The 17,219-nt window shown below is 37.5% G+C and overlaps 1 protein-coding gene across 1 annotated transcript in view; it reads left to right on the top strand.

Moving 5' to 3' along the window:
• Positions 1–17,219, top strand: part of LAMA2 (laminin subunit alpha 2) — a 637,137-nt gene that overhangs the window by 492,535 nt on the left and 127,383 nt on the right. Inside the window, exons 35-37 of the mRNA XM_055114116.2 lie at positions 4,912–5,023; positions 13,725–13,887; positions 15,263–15,473. Of these exons, the coding sequence (XP_054970091.2) occupies positions 4,912–5,023; positions 13,725–13,887; positions 15,263–15,473 (486 nt within the window). The remainder of the gene's footprint in view (positions 1–4,911; positions 5,024–13,724; positions 13,888–15,262; positions 15,474–17,219) is intronic.

Consider the following 17,219-nt stretch of genomic DNA (forward strand, 5'->3'; position numbering starts at 1 on the left):
TGAATAAGAAGAAGGATGACTAAGAGATGGAGATGGTAATTTAATAAAACACAGAAAGAGCCAAACTGAATCAGACAGATAGTCCCTATCATGTAGTATTTAGCATTCATTCGTAACATTATCAATAGCCTGTCCTGGGTGAGATTGATTTTTGTGAATTTTGCTTTGGCAGTGATACCACTATCTATCACCACTACCCATAGGTGATAGTGCATTTGTCATAGGCTTCTGTATGAAGTCTCTCGTGGGTATTTTTGACCAGGGTGAATCTTCAACTTAATTACTGTGTAATGAGACATGATTTTTAAAAATATATCTAGATGATGTTCTGATATGATTTTGAAATGTGTTAATTCACTGAAAGTCAAAACTTATATACTTAAAGTATACATTAACTGGAGCAGTGTCCTCCACTCACCTAGAATACTCCAGTTTTTCATGTATTTTACTACTCTTTCTGGATGTTAGCCAAACACAAAATAGTGTTGGGTACAAACAAAATATAAGTCTGTGAGACAAAAGAAAAGTGTATTTCATCTCCAATTCCCTGTACATGTAAGTTCAGATAAGTTACTTAACCTCCTGATACCTTCCTTTTCACCTGTGTAAAAAGAGGGATGATGCCTTCTATATATCTCTAAATTCAGGAAGAGTAAGTGAGACACACGAGAGTGCTGTAAGCCTTTGCAAACATGTATATAAATTTGACATAACTATTCACAATAGCAAAGACATGGAATCAACCTAAGTGCCCATCAATGATAGACTGGCTAAAGAAAATGTGGTACATACACACCGTGGAATACTATGCAGCCATAAAAAAGAATGAGTTCATGTCCTTTGCAGGGACATGAATGGAGCTGGAGGACATTACCCTTAGCAAACTAACACAGGAACAGAAAATCAAATACTGTATGTCCCACTTATAAATGGGAGTTAAATGATGAGAACACATAGACATGTAGAAGGGAACAATGTTCACTGGGGCTTACCAGAGGGCGGAGGGTGGGAAGGATGAGAGGATGGAGAGGATTAGGAAGAATAACTTATGGGCACTGGGCTTAATACCTGGGTGATGAAATAATCTGTGCAGCAAACCCCATTACGCATGGGGGTTTTTTTTTTTAACCTATGTAACAAATCTGCACATCCTGCACATGTATCCCTGAACTTAAAAGTTAAAAAAATATAAAAAATACAAGTAATTCTGAGGTACAGATGAGCCTGACTGTGTAACTCATCCTTTAGCATGCTAACCCGCATTAAGTTGATGCTTTTGGTACCGGGAACCTCACGTCTCCTCCTCTTCTGGAATAGCCTAGAGAGGAAGCTCTTCTTCTGTGTTTAGAGGGAAGGTATCTCCTTCAATAAGCACTGTGCTGGCCCTGAAGAGTCTTCCTACCCTCTTCCTGCCCTCTACTGCCACTCCCACCCCACCAGCGTGGAACTTGGTGTGTATTCACAGGTCCTGTTTGAATTACTGTGAGGCCAGTAGCTAGAAAGCAGTGTAGTTAGGACTGGAGATTCTCATGCCTGCTCTCCTCCCAAGCTTCAACTGTAGCTCTTGAGCAGCAGCTTCCTCTGAGCTTCTAAAAAATGCCCAGAAAACTGCCCAGCCAACCACATTTCCTGGCAAGCATAGCACCAGGCATATGGTCAGTTTGAGTGCTATTAGATAGGCTTTAGAACTTCCAAGGGATCATTGGTTTGATTGTCATTGTATCCGCCAATCACCCAACATCTTTGGCCCATGACAATTTGCCAGACACTATGCCTGGCACTCTGAGGAATAAAAAGAGTAAGACAGATCCCTAGCCTTTTCTAATCTATCTATCTAATGGAGATATGGCAAAGCACCTAACAAAGTCACTACCCATTAGAGTTGTGAATAGTGGTAATAATAATTATTTTTGAAAATCTAAGAAAAGAGAGCACGTGCTAGAATAGGTAAGGAGGGCTTCACTGAGAAGATGGAGTTGGAATTGAATCTTGAAAGCTGGATTTGTTTTGGATAAGTAGAGAAGAGTTAAGAAGCAAAAATATGAACAAAATCTTTTTTTGAGAATGTTCCAAAAGGAAGTAGGCAAGAAGAATGGTAATAAGGTTGGCAAGATTGGTTAGGAAAATTGTTGTTTAGTCCTGTATATAACAACTTTAGAGAATATTTACTGTAAGTTAGGCATCATACTATGAGCTGGATATAATATGATGAACAAAACAGACCAAGTTCTCACCCCCTTAGAGCTTACCTTTCAGTTGGAGAGGTTGTCAATAAATAGGTGAGCCAATTACTAAGTAATTCTCAAATCCATGGTGCTATGAAGGAAACGTCCTGCTGCAGGAAGTGTGGAAACCTAGGTAGCACCCTGGGAATGGCCACACTAAGGAGAAGCACTTAAACTGAAAGCTGATGGGTAACAAGGACCCAGTCTTTAAAGGTGTTGAGGAGAAGCTCATTCTAGGTAAAGACAATGGGATACAAGAAGGTGCTAAGAAGGGATGAGTTTTGCATATTTAATATACTAAAACTATGCCAGGGAGGTTGATTGCATAGGGTCTTAGTGCTAATTTTTTAAACTTCTTTCTTATCATGGAGTTTGTAGGATTCTTGACAATTTAGTATTGAAGTAATCATATAATCAATACTAAGAATAAAATGCATGTGAATGATGACTCTTACACATTACTACGTAAATGAAATAACCTGTACAACAGATTATAAGCCAGAGGAAGTTAAGACAATGAATATGATCTTGATCATCCAGAATTTAAAAGAGACAGTGTATGATATACATTTACTTTTTAAAATTTAGACACTTTGAGTTATAAATAAGAATTGGTCCACTTGGTGTGAAATTATGATCTTTTGGTAATACAGAAAATATATTGATGAAGAAAAAGAATATATTTTAAGTTTAAATTATAATGTACATTTTCTGTATCATAAGAGACACTAGTGGTATTGATACATTAATCCGTAAGGTAAGATATTGGAAGATGACCGAAATATAGATCAAGTTCCTTATTATGGTGTTCGGTAATATGTGAAAGTAAGAGTGGTACCATAAAGTTCAGTCAAGTCTAGACTAGAAAAATATCCAAAGCAGTTTAGACTACCAACATCTTTTTTTTTCTTTTCTTTTCTTTTTTTGAGACAGAGGCTCGCTCTGTCGCCAGGCTGGAGTGCAGTGGCGTGATCTCGGCTCACTGCCAAGCTGTTGACCTTAGTTAGTCATTCAGAAGTAACATTTAAATAATTGGGTATGAGTATGTGTGTGTGTATGTGAATGTGTTTATGTATATGTGTCTGTGTGTAAAAAGTTATTTGACCCATCAGACCTTTGAGTGCAAACACGTGCAGGAAACCAAGTTTAAGGAAATTAATGGAACATAATTACAACACTCACCACAAAAGCAAGGATTTGAGTAACCTAGGGATTGGATGCACAGTTTATCCCAAAAAATTTTTTAAATCCAAAAGTGAAAAGAATTCCATTATTAATATTTTAGAAGAATAAATCCAGAGCATTATAATATTTTGGTTAATACTCTCCAAATTATTGTGTATATGTACTGCAAATTATACAGAAAAAATTTTAATTTTCCAATGGATTCTTATCCTTTCATCCTTTCATTTGTGATGTTAACACTTGCAGGTTGAGAAGTTAGATGATAATAGTTGGACTTTATATTCCTTCATTTGTGCAAAACCTTGAAAACTTTCATAAATTAAACCTCTTGCTGCCCTTGGAAAATCACAAAATGCAGTACAATTCCTCTAGCGTCTTTTACCATGTTCTGTGCTGGCCAGACATTTAGTTCTATTTAAAATCCACTTACGTATATTTTAAATATTAATTCTCTGGCCATGCCTAGTATGCAAGCACTCTGGTACAAGATTCTAGAGTGTTAATATGCTGCCAACTTGGACCTTATTCAAAATTGTATTGAGACAGTTTGTGATTCTCTAATTCATTATCTGTAGTTAGACTATCCATATCTTTTTAGTAAAACAGAAGAAGGCTTATATATTAGCATATGCAACACATAGAAAAATGAAGTATAAACCTTTCAGGGTACTCTAAACCTTGTAATTTTTAAAGAAACAATGTTATACACACACCATTTTTGTTTGACTAAATATGGTATATTTTAACCATGAACACATTGAATGCATTCCAGTGTGTCAAATGGTATTTTAAATGTAAATAGAGGTGAATGTGCCTGAGAATACTCTTTGGGAGGTGGGGCTGTTTTGGGGTTCTGTTTTACTTTGCTGACACTGCTGCATGATTCTGTGATTAACAAGCATATTTCTGGTGCTATCATATGGAAAAGTTAGCATTTATTCTCCCTTAACGTTTTATTGGCATCTTTGATGTGTTATAAAACAGGCATTTACTACTGAGTAGCTAAGCATTTCTCCCTCTTTGTTTCTTTAATTAACATATTGATCTAAAACAAATCTATAGGATCAAGCTTATTGAGGCAGACAGCCTGTTCGTCTCTCAAGAGATCATTGCTGCACTCCACACACTTTTTCAGTAAATAAAATATGGACAAAACTGCAACATGTGGAGGCTGAAGATTCCATTAAGGACTTTTGGCAACTGTACCTTAAAGATATTTCAAAAATAATTGTGCTTTATTGCTTCTTCTGTGCCATAGCATATAACGAGGGTTTTTTAAAAGACCAAATACAGCTCTCTGATTTCCATTTAATGGAAGAAGTAATAAAGTTTAATTGTATACTTGAGCATGGGGCATCATTTGCAATACATCTGATCAATAATTCATCAATTGCTGTTGGCTCAAAGTAATATTTGAAAGAAAATGCAGCCAGTGGGAGCTTATCTAGCTGTAGCTTCATCATCTCTATTAATTATGCGTTTCCCGAATTTGGATCATTAGGCTACCAAAGTGACAGCAGATGGCGAGCAGACCGGACAGGATGCTGAGAGGACCAACACAAGAGCAAAGTCCCTGGGAGAATTCATTAAGGAGCTTGCCCGGGATGCAGAAGGTATTAGAAAGAATCACGTTTTAATCATCATTTCTCCCAACAGAAAAACACAGAAAGGGATGACACAGGACTGGAATTTCTCTTGTTATAAGTGACAACTGTAACATCAAAGGTTGAGTTTCAAAAAGTACTGTGGTTAAGATATTCAAGGGTATTATCTGCTGAGAACCTGTGACCTGCAGTGTTAAATTAGCGACGATAGTGAATTAGTGACAATGAGGGCAGAATAGCAGTAAATTCTTGAAACACGGCTATTATAATTACATAAGAATAGGCAACTTTTGTTATTGTTTTTATTTGAAAGTATTTAAAGTATTTTTCATTTTCAAGCAAGCTAATGTCATCATTCCACTTGATACATTAAAGCAGCACTTTAGTTTCTCCAAATGGCTTTTCAAATACTGAGGACTGGTTTTTAATGAACAGCTGTTGCTTGGGATTTGGATGTGCTACTTTATGAGAAGCTCTGGTGCATTTAGCTCACAATTCTCTAGGAGTTAGTTCTTGCCATCTACTAACATGAATGAGAAAGTGGAAGCCATTTTTTGGCAAAAGCCCAAATTAAGAAACTTAAAGAATACAGATAATGCCCCATCCGCACTCGCCCCCCAAAAAAACCTAGTCCTTAAATATCTGTTAAAACATAATAAACGTGCATGCATGTTTAGAAATTGGGAAAAATGCTTTTTGTTGTTTTTTGCTTGAAGCAGTAAAACATTTTTCTTGCTCTGCAATATTATGCATTTTAGATACTTTGCTTCATAATGTAGCCAAATAAATAAGGATGTGAGATCAACTTCAAGGCAGATTCTGACTGATAATTCTTAGGCATCACTGGCCAAGAAGAGACAAACTCCCAAATGTTCACCACTGCAAGAAGCAACAGGGTTTTAATTTGAGAGCTAATTTGAGGCAAAGGTGTGAGGTTCTGAAACAGAAATTATTTCTGCCAGAAAAATCTCAGTTAATTCATTGTGGTTTATCCTCTGCTACATGAAGCTGTTGTACTTTCCCTAGTATTATTTTCCATTAATGCTACTTGAAGTGTCCCCCTCCAACCCAAAACAACAACAACAACAAATCCCACTGCAGGTAGAGCACCTTCACTCTGAGCAGATCCCCAAAGGCCCTAGTCAATGCTCCAGGAACTTTCCTTTTCTTTCCATTGACATTTCAAACACCCAACACCCAGCAGCCCATCCTGGGGACTCATTTTCAATTTGTTTCAATCAAACACTGGTATGAGAATAAATGCTAGCATATGTTTTAGTAGATCCTATTATCAACACTGCTTACTTTATTCTCTGCAATGAACCTTCCATCTCCCACCAAAGAGAGATGCATATTCATGGTTACCTCTTTGGTCAATATGAATATTTGCTTCTTCTGGGTGCCTAGGGCCTCTAGGTACTATTTGTACAATTTGTGGACCAACAGGGGTAGACTGGAGATGGAGATTTATCCCAGGCTTGCTCACCACCCCAAATCCCAAGTCTATACACCAGAGAAAGGATTACCCATCACCAAAGGTGTCTCTCATTCCCTAAATTATGCATAGATCAGGTGGTCTGATTGTGTCTGTCCAGATAGGGCACCCTTTTCTAATTTATGTGAAGTGCCATGTGGGATAGCTATACTTTAGGGAAATAAGAACACTACTCACTTTTGCCTGCAGGCACTATTTGGTAGAATTAATCCAACTGTTAAAATTGAACGAAAGGTCAAATTTAAATTGTACCAGAGCAACACTAAATGTTCATTGAGATGTAATACAAAGCTTGGCAGTTTAACGGAGAAAAAAAGAGAAAGTGGGGGAAGGAAGGGAGGGGAGGGAAGGAAGGGAGGGGAGGGAGGAAAAAGGAAGGAAGGGAGGGAGGGAGGAGAGGGAAGGAAGGGAGGGGAGGGAAGAAAGGGAGGGGAGGGAGGAAAAAGGAAGGAAGGAAGGGAGGGTAAGGGAGGGAGGGGGAAGGAAGGGAGGAAAGGAGGAAGAGAGGGATGAAGGGAGAAAGGAAGGAAGGAAGGGGAAGGAAGGAGGAAGGAAGGGAGGGAGGGAAGGAGGGAAGAAGGGAGGGAGGGAAGGAGGGAAGGTGGAAGGAAGGAAGGAAGGAAAAGAAGGAAGGAAGGAGGGAGGGAAGCAGGAAGGAAGGAGGGAGAGGAAGGAAGAGAAAGGAAAAAAGGGGAGGGAGGAAGGAAGGAACAAAGGAAGGAAGAAAGGAAGGAAGGAGGGAGGGAGGAAGGAGGGAAGGAGGGAGGAAGGAAGGAAGAAAGGAAGGGCAGAAGGAAGGAAGGAAGGGGGAAGGGAGGGAAGAAAGAAGGAAGGGAAAGGAGGGAGGGAGGAAGGAAGGAACAGAGGGAGGAAAGGGGAAGGGAGAGAGGAAAGAAGGAAGGGAAAGGAGGGAGGAAGGAAGAAAGGAAATGGAAAGAAGGAAGGAAAGAGGAAGGGGGGAAAGAAGGAAGGAAAGAGGAAGGGGGGGAAAGAAGGAAGGGAAAGGAGGGAGGGAGGAAGAAAAAAAGAAAAGGGAAGGAAGGAAGGAAGGTAGGAAGGAAGGAAGGGGAAATAGGAAAGGGAGGGACGGAAGGACGGACTCACCAAAGGCTTTAAAGTAGGTTATACTACATATCCACACCTCTTTTTCTCTCTCTCTAAACTATAATAATGAGGGATAACCATCAGTACTTTTACATTTTTGTTTGTTAGTTGTAATAAATTGCTGTGGGAAAAGTAAATGCTTCAGGCTGACATTTATCTATTTCAGCTTTATGTTTGGATAGATGTACTATTCATCCTATCTTTCATTATGAGTCATGACCTCGTTATAGATAATCAACTTCTGTTCATCTAAGGCATTCTTATCTCACTATAATTTTATAATATCTACCGTGCTATGACTCCTGATTAGTTCATAAATAAACTGTTTTATTCCACGCATTATTAGAATTAATGAGTGGACATAGGTAAGCCCATTAGTGTTTATTTCCTGACATACAATAGGACTTAATCAATGATAGACACCTTTCCTTCCTGTTTCTCAGATCAGAGTATTACTTTCTATTCTTAACAAATTTACCCATCAGAGGATTTTTTTTTCAGTCTTAGTATGAAAACAGTTTTGCTTCTCCTGAGGAATTTTTACTTACATTTATAGATACTGTATGCCTCTTAAGAATCCTATTTGTATTCCCTGCTACGCGTAGGCTACTAAGATGCTTAGTAGTGGACTTAGGATGCACTGCGTTGAACGTTATGGCATGGTTTTCTGTCTACTAATTCTTTCCCTAATTTACACAACTTTTTTTTTTTTACCTGTAGCGCTATTTCCTTTTATTTTAATTTTATCTGATATTAGAATTTTAAAAAAATTACCTAAATCCTCCTTTGAATTAAGTTGGAAATAAATAAGTAAATTCCAAAGATATATCTTTTACAATCATTTTCAATACTGTGGGAAAGAAAATATATTGAAGTGATAGTGCATACTTTTGAATAAGAGATGAAAAACACATTCATCTTTAAGAATGCTCAGAGAAGTTCCAGATCCTATTTATACATAGGATCTGGAACTATATATATGTATATAAACATAAAAATGTATGTTTATATATGTCTATAAAGAGTGAAACAGACTTCTATTAAAATGATGCTTCCTTTCCTTTTTTGGTGGGGGAGATTTCTAAGAAAATCATATTGCCTAGCAAGTGATAGATGCCTATGAGAGAAATGGAAAATGACAGCATTTTTAAATTTAACTTTCAGTAGAAAAATAATGGAAATAAAAATTAAACTAGACAGTTCACCATACAAAAAGAATGTTAAATGAGGGTAAGTAAAGCACAGTGAAATAATCTGGAAAATAACTATAAAACTTTAAAACACTAATAATAAATAAATGTTATCCAAATTAAACTGGCAAGTTTTAATGGGCCATATGTAATTTATCTGTGTCCCGATGAGGCCATATTTTTCTCCAAAACCCATATCTAAAATTTGTTTTTCATAATGAAGATAAAGTAGCACACATACCAAAAACCCATTTGAAAGATGCTATCATTTAATCCAAAAAGATACTGAAGGCCCATGTCCATTTTGGGGAGCTTGTATTTTTTTTACATAACATGGGTTGCAACAAAAAGCTGGTCATGGAATAGCAGTTTATTCCATAAGCAGCCAATATATTTGCTAAAATGTTTGTTCTTTTGGTCCTAACCACATTGAAATCTTCTGGGACTATTTCAATAAGAGTAATTGCAACAATTGATAATATCCAACCGGAAAAAAAAAAAAAACAACGTCATGACTGAGCTGCACAGTGATGTCCTATAGAAACTTTATGGGGTATGTGTTATATGTTTTGATGTTTTTCTTTTTTTTTTCTCATGTTTTTATTTTCCATTTTACTTTAAGTTCTGGGATGCATGCACAGAATGTTCAGGTTTGTTACATAGGTATACCTGTGCCATGGTGGTTTGCTGCACCTATCAACCCATCAAAAGAAGACATTTATACAGCCAACAAACATATGAAAAAAGCTCATCATCACTGATCATTAGAGAAATGCAAGTCAAAACCACAATGAGATAACATATGACACCAGTCAGAATGGTAATTATTAAAAAGTCAGGAAACAATAGATGCTGGCAAGGCTGTGGAGAAGTAGAAACACTTTTACACTGTTGGTGGGAATGTAAATTAGTTTAACCATTGTGGAAGACAGTGTGGCGATTCCTCAAGGATCCAGAACCAGAAATACCATTTGACCCAGCAACCCCATAACTGGGTATATACCCAAAGGAATATAAATCATTCTACTATAAAGACACATATACAGTATGTTTATTGCAGCACTATTTATGCAAAGAGATGGAACCAACCCAAATGCCCATCAATGATAGATTGGGTAAAGAAAATGTGGTACATATACACCATGGAATACTATGCAGCCATAAAAAAGAATGATATCATGTCCTTTGCAGGGATATGGATGAAGCTGAAAGCTTCAGCATCCTCAGCAAACTAACCCAGGAATGGAAAACAAAACACCACATGTTCTCGCTCATAAGTGGGAGCTGAACAGTGAGAACACATGGACAAGGAGGGGAACAACACACACTGGAGTCTATTGGGGGTTGTGGGGAGAGGAAAAGGAAAGCATTAGGACAAATAGCTAATGCATGAGGGGCTTTAAAACCTAGATGATGGGCTGGGCGTGGTGGCTCACTCCTGTAATCCCAGTACTTTGAGAGGCCAAGGCAGGCAGATCACCTGAGGTCAGGCATTCAAGACCAGCCTGGCCAACATGGCAAAACCCCATCTCTACTAAAAATACAAATATCAGCTGGGCGCTGTGGCATGCACTATAATTCCAGCTACTCGGGAGGCTGAGACAGTAGAATCGCTTGAACCTGGGAGGTGAGGTCGCAGTGAGCGGAAATTGTGCCACTGCACTCCAGCCTGGGCAACAGAGCAAGACTCCATCTCAAAAAAAAAAAAAATCAAAAACAAACAAACAAAAAACTGGTTGATGGGTTGATAGGTGCAGCAAACCACCATGGCATATGTATTCCTATGTAACAAAGCTTGCTTTCTTAATACATGATCATTTTGCTAAAGTCATTTTTGTGCACCTTAATGATTTCTTCTTGTTTATAAATGGTTTTAATTTAAAGAAATTATGTATGCCATCCAAAAGATACAGCCATATTTGCCTTTTCCCTTTCTCTATCTGTTGTCATTCTTTTTCCACCAGATTCTTCTCTGCAGAAGTTTAGCTTTGAGACTAGAGCACAAGAGAAATAGTGAGACTCTGTCTCTCATTTTTCCCTTCCTCTATACTGCCTAGGCCCAGAACCTAAATTAGATCAAATTTCAAAAGATATTTCTTATGAAAGCTGATTTATACACACACACACACACACACGCACACATATTCATTTAACAAAGAAAAAACATACAGCTTTAGCAGGTTGGGAAGTGGCATTTACTAATATCATCTTCATTTTAAAAAGTGAGTAAAAATTATATCAGTAGTTACTTACATGCTACAATTGGTTAAAGTCAGCTATACAGATAGCATGCACTCAGACTAAAGGATGAGATAGTATCATAGGTAGAGCCAAATCTGCTACTGCTTTCTTGAAATCTAAGAAGCAGAAAGCTTACATTTAATCATTGGTACTCTGGAAGGTTTCCCGCCTAGTTTGCTGGACCAGGGAGCTTTCAAACTAATCAGCCTATGGTTACTGTGGTTCTGTAACAAAATTGAGACACAGCCTAGGTGATGTGTCTTACTGACAATAGTGGCGAAATATTGGGAGGGTTCTTTGGCATATGTCAAGGTATAACTGTTAGGCAGTGGGTCAAGAAAGAGCCACCCTCACTAACTTCTAGGAATACAGCACCTGACAATAACTTCTACCACAGGGCTAGGAATGGCCATATTTGTTCTTTAAGACATGTGATCCAAACATTTCTGCTAATTAAACCATGCCTGTCTTAGCCCATTTGGGCTGCTATAATGAAAATATCATAGATTTTGTGCCTTATAACTGAAATGCATTTCTCATTTGTGAAGGCTGAGAGGTCCAAGATCAAGGTGCTGGCTGGTTTGGTGCCTGGTAAGGAGCTGCTTCCTGGTTCAGAGATGGCTGTCTCCTTGTTATAGTTTCATGTGGTAGAAAGGGCAAGGGGGTTATCCGGCATCCCTTTTATAAGAGCACTAATTTCATTCTTGCCCTTATGACCTAATCACCTCTCAAAGGCTCTGTATTAATCTCTTCTCACGCTGCTATAAAGAACTACCTGAGACTGGGTAACTTATGAAGAAAAGACGTATAATTGACCACAGTTCTGCAGGCTTAACAAGAAGCATGACTAGGAGGCCTCAGGAAATTTACAATCATGGCAGAACGCAAAGGGGAAGCAAAGACCTTCTTCACATAGTGGCAGGAAAGAGAGAGAATGAAAGGGGAAGTGCCACATACCTTCGAACAACCTGATCTTGTGAGAATTCACTCACTATCACAAGAACAGCAAGGGGGGAGGTTTGCTCCCATGATTCAGTCACCACCACCCGGCCCCTCCCTCAACATGTGGGTATTACAACTTGAGATGAGATTTGAGGTGGTGCGGGGGGACACAGAGAAAAACCGTATCAGGCTCTGCCTCCAAATACCATCACATTGGGAATTAGGTTTCAACATATGAATGTGAGGAGAACATAAACATTCAATCTACAGCATTGGCTATCAGGGTTAAAGTACTGACTACAGGAACTTTTAAACCAAAGACATATATAACGAAAAAAGAATTATAAAGATGCATTGTGGAAAAGGTATATTAGACATTGAAACTCAATTCTTTCTACTATCCCAGTGTTTCTCAAGCTCTAGGGTACATCAGAAGCTCTGAGAAGGCTTGTTAAAGCCCAGATTGCTGGTCCTCACCCCCAGAATTTCTGAGTCTGTAGGTTTGTGGCAGGGCCTGAGAATCTGCATTTCTAATGGGCTCCAAGGTGGTGATGCTGCTGCTGCTTATAGGGGACCACATTTTAGATCCACTGTACTGACCCACCTTCTCACATACCCCTCTGCCTGCTCTGCTTGTCCTGACTATGTACACCTGTTTCAGGAGCTCTGCCCAATGCAAAACTCTCTCCAAGAATAGAAATTAATTTTCAGGAATCTCTATGTCATAAGGAGATCTTCGGATACACCCTTGAATGGTAGAAAATGCCTCTTGGCCAACCCAGACCCCTCATTCTAGGAGTTTTCAAAGGTAATATTATAGAAATAAGTATTCAGCTGACAAAAGAGTTTGAGAAAACATCTCTCTTAAATTCACCAAAAAAATGTCCTATAGAACACACTCCAGGAAACTTTAGTCTAAAACTAATAATATAACTGTGTAAATGTTTCAATTCACCATTTTAAACTTTTATTTGACATATAATTCTTTTTTCAAATGAAATCCTGCCCAGAAATCAGCCTATAAAGCAGACTCTTGGCAGAATAGACATCATTTGTAGAAAACCTGAAGCACCTGGAGAATCCTACGATTCCAAGGAGCACAGTTTGAAACCCCATTTAATGCATAATAAACACAGACCCTTGTGAAGGATGCTATTGCTGGAAGGTGTCATTGAAGCCTAATTTATAACCCTTCTCCTAGAAGGGTTATAATTCTAGACCAGTGCTTCTTTCTTCACTCCTTTAAAAAATGAACACAGGAGAACTATGTGGCAATACAAGGGCAGGTTCATTTTCAGAGATCTCATCACTGAGTGTATTTCCACACTCAGTATTTTTAAACTGACTGACAGCCACTGCTATGACTATCTTATCAGCAATGCAGAGCTTGTGTTTCCAGCCTCCAAGTGTTATGCTACAGGTCACTGTTTTTTTTAAACTCTTAACCTGAATATGCTTCGACCTACTTCTTTATTTGTAATTCTTTCTTTCTTTTGAGGTTAGAAACACCATGCTTTAATTGCTGTAACCCCCAAAAGAAATATAATATTGAGAAACATATTACATTTCCCTGTTTGTTACTGATTGTTGTCTTAACTGCCTCTGTGGTTCCCAGCAGGAACACTCACGGCAAAATACTCTTCATTTGGAGATGGTGGTGCCCAGCAGATGCTGAATACCATGTTTTCATGTGGCATGTTTGTTTACTAATTTACAAAATTTGTTTTACCCCCTGCAGCTGTAAATGAAAAAGCTATAAAACTAAATGAAACTCTAGGAACTCGAGACGAGGCCTTTGAGAGAAATTTGGAAGGGCTTCAGAAAGAGATTGACCAGATGATTAAAGAACTGAGGAGGAAAAATCTAGAGACACAAAAGGAAATTGCTGAAGATGAGTTGGTGTGAGTAGATGAGTTATTATTTTTTCTTTTGACAAACTGAGATTTCCAGATAATTTACAGTTTTCTAAATTTTTATCACACGTATAAGTAAAAGATGCTTTGTTTTTCCAACCTGGAGATATTTGCTATGTTATCTATCTATCTATCTATCTATTTATCTATCTACCATCTATTATTTATTCATTTACTTATTTAATTGTACTTTACCATTGTTACAAAATGAATCAAAAGCATGTTCTTGCCTACATATAATCAAGTAAATGATCTTTTCTGGTGCTGCTCCTTCTGTAATTAGGCTAATGAGTTTTTTTTGTTAATCACCTGCATTAGGGACTTTTGGACTATCAGTTGATTTTTGTTTTAATAAAAATACCTTTGGATAAACAAAGTTATGACTTTACCATTCATGTATTGGCCAACCTATACATTTTATCATCTTAAGAAATGCTGAAAAGAAAAGTCATCAAATAATAAACACCCAATACTTTCAAATAAGAGTTGCGAATATGAGGGTTGGGAAAATTGATAGTGATTTTACTCATGCTAAAGAACTTTTATGATAAGGCACTCAATGAAATAGATTCTACATTCATAGTCAGCTAACTTCAAAGTGGTAGTATTATTAATACTTAAATAATTTATACTAAACCAGCAATATCAGCACACCAGAGAACTTGTTAAAAATACAGATTGTCAGACCCCCTCCCAGACCTCCTGAATCAGAAACTTTGGGGATGGGACCCAGCAAGCCATGTATTAACAAGCCCTTCAGGGGATTATGAGGCATGTTAGTTTGAGAATTACTGTCTTTCAAGTATTTAGAGTTTCTTAATGACTCGGAAATTATCACTTTAGAAAAACTAGGTAAGTTAAATCCAAAAACTTCCAGATCAATCAGTTGGAAGAAAAAGAAACATAGATTAGAATTATCCTAGTCTACTAGCATGACAATGACCTAGAATTCTGTTCACAGTTTCTGAGCAAACATAACAATATTCATCGTTACATTCAAAGTAATAGAGAAAAGGTCTCAGTACGATGAAACAAGTGGATTGTTTGATTTTGGTATGTGAAGTGAATCTTAAAACTCATTTCATCAATCAGATTCCTAGAATGACATGATTCAAAATGTTATTTTACTTACAAATTTAAAAGGTTTCTTAAAAATCTGTTTCGCTTTTATTTTAATTAATTATAAATGGTCTCAGGTACCAGTTTTCAACTTGATTTAGCACACAGTGAATCTATTTTACATGTTTTCTTATTTTCTCATTCTTTTCATGTTAGCATCTCTTTGTAACATGGTTTAATACCAATAAACCCTAAGGCAGTGACATGAGCTCATTGTCTATTATTGGGCTGGGGGTGGTTACAGAGCTGCAGAAGCCCTTCTGAAAAAAGTGAAGAAGCTGTTTGGAGAGTCCCGGGGGGAAAATGAAGAAATGGAGAAGAATCTCCGGGAAAAACTGGCTGACTACAAAAACAAAGTTGATGATGCTTGGGACCTGTTGAGAGAAGCCACAGATAAAATCAGAGAAGCTAATCGCCTATTTGCAGTAAATCAGAAAAACATGACTGCATTGGAGGTGAGTCTTAGGGGCACTTTTATCTTAATCTCAGAAGGTTGGGGACTGCGGGGGCAGTGTTGAACATGGCTGGACTATTCAAGTTGATGCACATTTACAAAAGTCAAGAGTGACAACTCTGAAAGGGGGCTTCTAAGAAACAGAACAAGAAATGACTTTTTTTTGTTTTGTTTTTAATGACCAGTTACCATCGCCCAAAGAATCAAATAAAATTTCGATAAATTAAACTGTTGAAGATATTTAAGAACACTGTGATACAGTGGAAGAAGTTCTTTACAGGGAGTCAGGCGACCTTGGTCTCAATGACAACTGTGCCACTAACTAGACATACAAATTGGGCAAGTCAATTAATCTGTATAAGTGCAATTAATCTGTATAATCTACAATAAGTGCATTATACTATAGCATACATATAGGGTATCTTCAAATATTCATATCATATTCTTTTGCAGCTTTCCCAAACTAATTCACAAATCTTGTTCAGAGATCTTGCTGCCAAAAATCATAGAAGTTCCCTACACTTTCAAATTCAATCTGAGCACATGACAAATAGCTCAATGAATTGAGACCAGAGCTTGGAAAAATTTTGGTTCCTCTTTTTCTATGCACTGTGTTCTATCCAAATGATCTTTTAGAAGGAACTAACATGAATAGATCAGGTCTGGGTTATTTTCTCCTCCTTTTCCACACAGATAACAGTTACTTCTCAACTTATGGGCAGCCTCTATCTTTTTAAGAGTTCTGATGGAACTAGAACTAAAACAGATTCCTCCATTATTTTTTTCTTCTTTTTTTTCCAATTTCTTTCTTAATCTTAACATAGTAAATAATCACTTTTCCTAAGAGTAAACTCAGCACATATAACAGCAGCACCCTGTATTTGATATTAATATTTAAACAACAACAACTTTCTCCCCAGAGACAAATTTACCTTTGCTGTTTTCAAAGTATCTGACTCCAACAGGTCAGAAAACAGCAGCAGACCTATACGTCTTCTAACCCATAATTTCACCTTCAACAGTAACTCAGCACCCTCTGGCATATAGTATGTATGTAGAAATGTTTGTTGAATGACAGTAACAATTGAATACAATGAACCAGGATTTTTTAAATCTATTCATTTCTATTTTCCTTTAGATTAAGTAGTAAGAGGAAGAATTACATTTTTTAAATATATTTTATTTCCGTGTCCCTCTTCTGGGACTTAGCCTTGTCATTCTGGTAGAATATTGAAGAGGCTTACTTTTTTTCTTCACTGATGCACCTAACCAATTTGGAGTCTACTGACATGCTAGCAGTATTCCAGAAATACTGCTGTGAGGCAGGATGCTGGGCCACTGTCCTATCACAGGCTCCAGCATGATTCGCCCTGCTCGGTGACACACCAGCCGTGTGACTTACCCGAAGGTGCACCTGTCTATTTTATGGCAACCGTTTGATAAACGAAAATTACCTGTGTGGAAAGCATAGTAAGTATTTGAGAAATATTTCAAGAAGAGTTATATGGCACAGTCAATAGTACCTTTAGCTATTCGTTTCTTTTAGTGATGTTTAAAACCAGAAGTCATCATTCTTGGGCACCCCTACAAATACCTGGAGCTTATGTATAGTCAGTATTGAAATTCTGAGTGGTCCTTTTTGGATTTTCCTTGTATGTGCCACGTTTAACTAAAGACTTGTTAAAAAGTTATTGGATAAAATAGATAAACTAACTGAATCAATATGAATAAGGCATAGATTATTTAT

This window comes from Pan paniscus, chromosome 5 (genome assembly GCF_029289425.2).
Source record: "Pan paniscus chromosome 5, NHGRI_mPanPan1-v2.0_pri, whole genome shotgun sequence".
Taxonomy (NCBI): domain Eukaryota; kingdom Metazoa; phylum Chordata; class Mammalia; order Primates; family Hominidae; genus Pan; species Pan paniscus.